The following is a 6,715-nucleotide window of genomic DNA, read 5'->3' as shown; positions in this document are numbered from 1 at the left end:
GAGAGACAACGACTCCCAGGCACCGAGAGATAACCTTAGGAAAAACAGTTATGCTCCCAATCACTCAGGATAACAATGCTTTTGACTGATACATCTCTTTTATACCCTTCCTGAAACCTTATTGGTTCATTTCTTAGAGGCCACACAGTTATGAAATTTACACCTCTGCCCCCTTATTTCTCTGCCTCTTACACAACATAAAGTATCTTATTCGCCCTCCCCTCAACATTTCTATGAGGGCAATCAAAAATACTAGTTTCCCAACAAGTTAGCGTGTCTATCACTTTAAAAAAATTAAGGTTCCAAAAGTAAGTCAGAAAATAACGCAAAACTTAGAAGCAAGAGGGTAGCTCTTACTGCAATAATCTTTTACTTGCCTTGTGTTTTTTTACTTTATTTTTCACAGCTGCCCTTATGGATTCTAGCGATTCTTCATCTTCCAATGAAGAGTTATTTTCCTCCTCCAACCCAGTTTCAAAAAGATCTTCATCCACAAGAAGACAGCCACTACCAGTAAATGGCTGTTTCACATCGTCTTCCTGGATAATGCATAAAGAAAAAAGCAAAATCCAATCATTTCAAAATCCAATTTCACAACACAAGGCAACCTGGATCAAGCCAGAAAAAGCCCATGTTTCACCAACAGACAAATACATGGCATTCTAGAACATCCTCACTGGTTCCTAACACATAGTCAGCCCTTGAAGTCCAGGCTGTGACTTTATGCAAACTGTCCCAAACTAACTTACAAAACAGTAAATATTTTTGAAAAGTCAATTAAAAACTTATTAAGCAACTAGTCTATAAAACTTGAGGATGGTGTTTTCTAGTTAACAAGCAAGATTTCTGACTGATAAACGCATGAAAAACACTTTTTTGAAATTAACTTTCAGAGATCAGAAATCCATATATTTGGAGGTGTCCTTCATGCATATGAAATGGAAAATGACACCAAGTTTTAAATCACATACCTCATTATTCACAATGCAAAAACAATCAACTCAAAGCTGTATTCGAAATGCAGAAAAACCTCAAGAACTAAAAACAACCCTTTCCAAAACGTTAATCTGCATTAGGAATAGCAAATTGTTCTTTAAAAGGTACCTAATTTGCCTGGTTGGTGTGGCTCAGTGGTTGAGCATCGACCCATGAACCAGGGGGTCACAGTTCGATTCCCAGTCAGGATACATACTGGGGCTGCAGGCTAGATCCTCGGTGGGGGGTGTGCGGGAGGCAGGCAAGCAATGATTCTCTCTCATCATTGGTGTTTCTATCTCTCTCTTCCTCTCCCTTCCTCTCTCTGAAATCAATACAAAATATCTTTATATATCTTTTAAATATATTTTTATCCCTCCTGCACACCCCCTACTGGGGATCAAGCCCACAACCCAGACATGTGCCCTTGACTGGAATCGAACCCGGGACCCTTCAGTCCATAGGCCAACACTCTATCCACTGAGCCAAACTAGCTAGGGCAGTGGTTGGCAAACTCATTAGTCAACAGAGCCAAATATCAACTGTACAACGACTGAAATTTCTTCACAAAATAATTACAATTCTTAAATTGATGACAAATATACCTCTAGGATTTGCAACTGGTTGGAAAAATACAGGTAACTTTATGCTTCGAGTAGGTACTTTTGTCATCCGCGCGCGATTTGCGGACGCGACTAGCACTAACCACTGCACAATGACAATGCTGACTGACTGGCTCACTCAACTTGTGCATGAATTGCGCACACTTCCCCCACGCTGCGTATCCCGCAGCCCGCCTGCACCAAGTCTCCTGTCGCCCAACCGACCGACACCCCCAACTTCTTCTAATGCCACTTCTTCAAAATAGACTCGCCCAGGCCGAAAACTGACTTCTGCGCATGGGCCACGAAGTTCCCATCTCACTGTACGTGTGCGCCCGCACGTGGTATTTTGTGGAAGAGCCACACTCAAGGGGCCAAAGAGCCACATGTGGTTCGCGAGCCATGGTTTGCTGACCACTGAGCTAGGGCAATAAAAATATATGTATTTTAAAATGTACCTCGTTTTTTGTTTCCTTCTTTTTCAGCTGCCTAATTTTTTCCATCTTTCTCTCCTCTTTCTCCAGTCTTCTCTTCGATTTTACTTTTGCTTTCCCTTCAGTTCCTTCTTTATCACGTATGGGTTTTTTGGAAATCTTTCTACTAGCTGTAAAGTCCACGGAGTTTTCAGACTGACAGCCCAGCTCTAAGGAAGATGTCACTTGGGTTTCAAGATTTTCCTGGTACAAAGAGTCTTCCTCCTCCACGTCACTTTCATCACTGTCTGCCAGAGTTTTGTACATCCTTCTGGCTTTCCCATTTTTTCCAGCATATAAGTTCTCTTTATTTTCCTCTTCGACAATGTCACAGGTAGCTTTCTCTGGAGAGGCATTTGGTTCTTCTCTTTCAGAATCACTGTCTTGTAGCACCTTCCTGCTTTTCAATTTCTTACTCACAAATATCTCTTCATCAGAATCTGAAGGAAACACAAATGTTTTTTAGCATTCTGCTGTCATTTGGGCTTTCTCCTAGTTCCACTAAACCTATCCAATCATCCAAAAATATATCCAATTATCCATGTGATATATCACCTTGTAAAATTATGTAACTATCACTAAGAACTGATGTAGCAAAGCAAATCTAAAAGTTACATTAGGAAAACATTTTCATTAGAAAAATGTCTCACTGAAAAATGTAATTACTGTATATATCTTTACAACAGGAAAAGTTGTTCTAATCATTCTGGAAGGTGTTAAAAATTCCTTTATTGTGGAATAAATGCATTCAACCAGGCAATACAGTAGCTTCTTGACATTTTATATATTCAGTAATATAACAGAAATTATTATTCTCAAAAGGGTACAACACAACTATTTTGCTTTTATAATAAAAAATGATAAAGTTGGGCATTAATAACTTAATAAGTCAAGAGAATAATAAAATTAATCCAATCCAAGCCCCTATATTCTATTTCTAAAAATAAAAGTACTATTACAAACCTCCTTCACTTAAGGGTCCAATTGTTTCATAGCTGCCCAGTCCACTGTCGAAAGGACTATCTGTTTCTTCTTGTGAAATGAGTTTTAAATCATTGATTTCTAGGTGAACCTACATCAATGAGAATACATTTCTCATTAACCAACAGGTTACAAAAACTCTAAATACATTATGATACACAAAGCATGATGGGGTATTCAGGCTGAAATAAGGGGAAAAAAACAAATAAACAATTCAAGGGTTCAATGAAGAGATGACAACCCTAGCCAGTTTAAGGAAGTGGATAGATTTTAGGTATGTGGATTGAAGGGCCTCAGGTTCAATTCCAGTCAAGGGCATGTACCTGGGTTGCAGGCTTGGTCCCCGGCCCTGGTCGGACATGTGCAGCAGGCAACCAATGGGTATCTCTCTCCCATCGATGTTTCTCTCTCATTGATGTTTCTAGCTCTCTATCCCTCTCTCTTCCTCTCTGTAAAAAATCAATAAAGTATATTTTAAAAAATAAAAAATAAATAAAAATCAATGGTAAAAATATCTCTGGGTAAGGTTTAACAAAAAGAGAGAGAGAGAGAGAGAACATTAAGAATTACCGGACATGCCCTAGCTGGTTTGGCACAATGGGTAGAGTGTCAGCCTGTGGACTTGAAGGGTCCCGGGTTCAATTCTGGTCAAGGGCACATGCCCAGGTTGCAGGCTTGAATCCCCAGTATGGGGCGTGCAGGAGACAGCCGATAAATGATTCTCTCTCATCATTGATATATCTCTCCCTCTCTCTTCCTCTCTGAAATCAATAAAAATATATTTTAAAAAAAGAATTACTGGACCAAAAACCAAAAGAAAAATCATTGTTCACCTTTAAAGCAATCTATAGAACCAAATCTTTTTTTTAATTCTCATCCAAGGATATGTTTGTGTGCTTTTTATTTTAGAAAATAAGAAAGGGAGAGAAACACTGATATGAAAAACATCAGTTGGTTGCCTCTCATACGCGCCCCAACTGGGAGTCAAACCTGCAACTTAGGTATATGCTCTGACTGGGAACTGAACCCACAACCTTTCAGTGTATGGGACAATACTCCAAACAACTGAACCACACCATCCAGGGCAAAACCAACTCTTTATATTGAATACAGTAGATCCTCCTTATCAACAGTTTCACTTTTTCATAATTTTAGTTACCCATGGTCAACTGAGGTCAGAAAATATTAAGTGGAAAATCCAGAAATAATTCATAAGTTTTAAATTGCATACCATTCTTAGTAGCATGATGGAATCTCACAACATCCCACTTTGTCCCACTCAGAACATGAATCATCCCTTTGTCCAGCATATTCATGCTGTATATACAATCCACCTTTTAAACACTTAGTAGCCACCTCAGTTATCAGATCTACTGTCACAGTACCACAGTACTTATGTTCAAATAACCCTTATTTACTTAATAATAGCACCGGAGTAGTGATGCTGGCAATTCAGATATGCTAAAGAGGAGCCATAAAGTGCTTTTTTTAAAGGGGAGTGCAGGAGGCAGCCGATCAATGATTCCCTCTCCCTTTTTCTCTGAAATCAATAAAAATATATTTTTAAAAAAGAGATGCAATCCAGGTGTGGGACTCATTATAAGGCAAACTATGTGGTTTCTTTTTTATTTTCATTGAATTTATTGGCGTGACATCTATAATATTAAAAGCATAATACGCTAATTAGACTGGACAGCCGAACGACCTTCCGGACGTCATTCCAGACGTCCTTCCGGACAAAGCCGTGGCAGCGGGAGCTGAGGTAGAGGTGGTTAGGGGCGATCAGGCAGGCAAGCAGAGGGGTTAAGGGAGATCAGGCAGGCAGGCAGAGGTAGTTAGGGGCAATGAGTCAGGCAAGCAGAGGCGGTTAGGGGCGATGAGGCAGGCAGGCGAGCGGTTAGGAGCCAGTGGTCCTGGATTGCAAGAGGGTGCAGGCCGGGCTGAGGGGACCGCCCCCCGCCCCTGCCATGCACCAATTTTGTGCACCAGGCCTCTAGTTAATAAAATCATATAGATTTCAAGTATACAATTCTATAAAATATCATCTGTATATTGTATTACATGTTCACTACCCAAAGTCAAGCCTGCTTCCCTCACCATTTATCCCCCTTTGCCCTCTTTTACCAGCCCCCACTCTATGTTGTTTCTTTAACAATAATTTGAAGAAAACGAGAAGGAGGGAGACCTATAAAGAGTTGAGGTATGTACATACACTTACATATCAACAATTGCAAGTACAGACTTTCTTTGGATCCTAATTCAGAGAGCATATGTGTGTGTGTGTGTGTGTGTGTGTGTGTGTGTGTGTGTGTGAAGGAAATCTGAACAGACTAGACAGGCAAAAATTCTAAATGTTTTAGGTGTTGTAATAATATTGTGGTTATTTTTTGGAAAGGCTTTACCACTTAGAGATGTATAATGAAATATTTGTGGATCAAATAATGTTTAGAATTTGCTTCTAAATAATCCAGTAAGGAGGAAATGGGAGGGAATATAAATAAGACTAGCATGATTTTTTTTTCCTCACAGATGTTGAGTTCTTTTTTTTTTTGATGTTCTTTTCTTTTTTTTATTTTATTGATTTTTTACAGAGAGGAAGGGAGAGGGAGAGAGGTTAGAAACATCGCTGTGAGATAAACATCGATTCAGCTGCTTCCTGCACGCCCCCTACTGGGGAGGTGCCCACAACCAAGGTACATGCCCTTGACCAGAATTGAACCTCGGACCCTTCAGTCCGCAGGCCGACGCTCTATCCACTGAGCCGGTTAGGGCAAGATTGGCATGATTTTTATGTTTGAAAATTTCTAAACAAAACTATTTTAAAAGTTACAAGTAAAAAATAAAAACCTAAAGAGAGGTGTTTTAGGTGACTTGGACAGTTAGTGACCAAGTCGCCCTAGACGCCAGATCTCCAACCTCCTTGGCGTTGTTAGGGCTCTGAGCCAACTTAATAAGGGGGACGATATTAACATCTGTCATGTAGTAGGGCACCGAGGCCTCACGTTAATGCTTCTCCAACAACTCTTAAATTGATTTCAATGTTGATACAATTATTAAATAGCTAAAGAGAACATGCACTGAATAACCACCAAGGAGAATCATGTATTTGCTGATGGTCCTTCCAACAGCACAAGACAGTTAAGTTTATTCGCTGTTTGTGGATCCGGAAACTGCATAAGGGTAACCACACAACTCAGTACAAGATGCTGTTAGTTAACCATTTTATTCAGTTTGCAGCAGGATCGGCAAGGGTAGTGCAAGTTCAGGGCCAGATATTGTCTTTATTTAAAAGTCTGTTACCGTATTTGCTGGCGTATAAGACGACTGGGCGTATAAGACGACCCCCTAACATTTCCACTCAAAATACAGCGTTTGTTATATACTCGCCGTATAAGACTACCCCCTCTTCCGCACACCTTCCACACACCAAATAAAAGGTAAAACAATATCAGATTTGATTTTAACATTTTAATTTATATTCAAATGCTTATGACATGCAGGAAAACTGTCACAAGGCTGTATGTAATCAAACATATACACAAAACAGTGCAAGTTTATTACCGGTAAACATACCGGTAATTCACTAAAGAAAACACACTCTATAGACTGGTACCATAGATGCTTCTCAGGAACACAGGCAAGCAGCCCACAACCTAGAGGGACTGTCAATGATAGAAGTAAGAT

General features: G+C 39.8%; 1 protein-coding gene across 1 annotated transcript in view; it reads right to left on the bottom strand.

Moving 5' to 3' along the window:
- The window catches only part of CLSPN (claspin), a 28,575-nt gene that overhangs the window by 20,528 nt on the left and 1,332 nt on the right, over positions 1-6,715 (bottom strand). The window contains exons 2-4 of the mRNA XM_006777306.2: positions 3,014-3,122; positions 2,036-2,490; positions 378-539 (exon numbers count right to left, since the gene is read on the bottom strand). Of these exons, the coding sequence (XP_006777369.1) occupies positions 378-539; positions 2,036-2,490; positions 3,014-3,122 (726 nt within the window). The remainder of the gene's footprint in view (positions 1-377; positions 540-2,035; positions 2,491-3,013; positions 3,123-6,715) is intronic.

Source organism: Myotis davidii, unplaced genomic scaffold (assembly GCF_000327345.1).
Source record: "Myotis davidii unplaced genomic scaffold, ASM32734v1 scaffold88, whole genome shotgun sequence".
Taxonomy (NCBI): domain Eukaryota; kingdom Metazoa; phylum Chordata; class Mammalia; order Chiroptera; family Vespertilionidae; genus Myotis; species Myotis davidii.
Note: the sequence above shows the minus strand (reverse complement) of the source record. Positions and strands in the feature narration are given on the sequence as shown.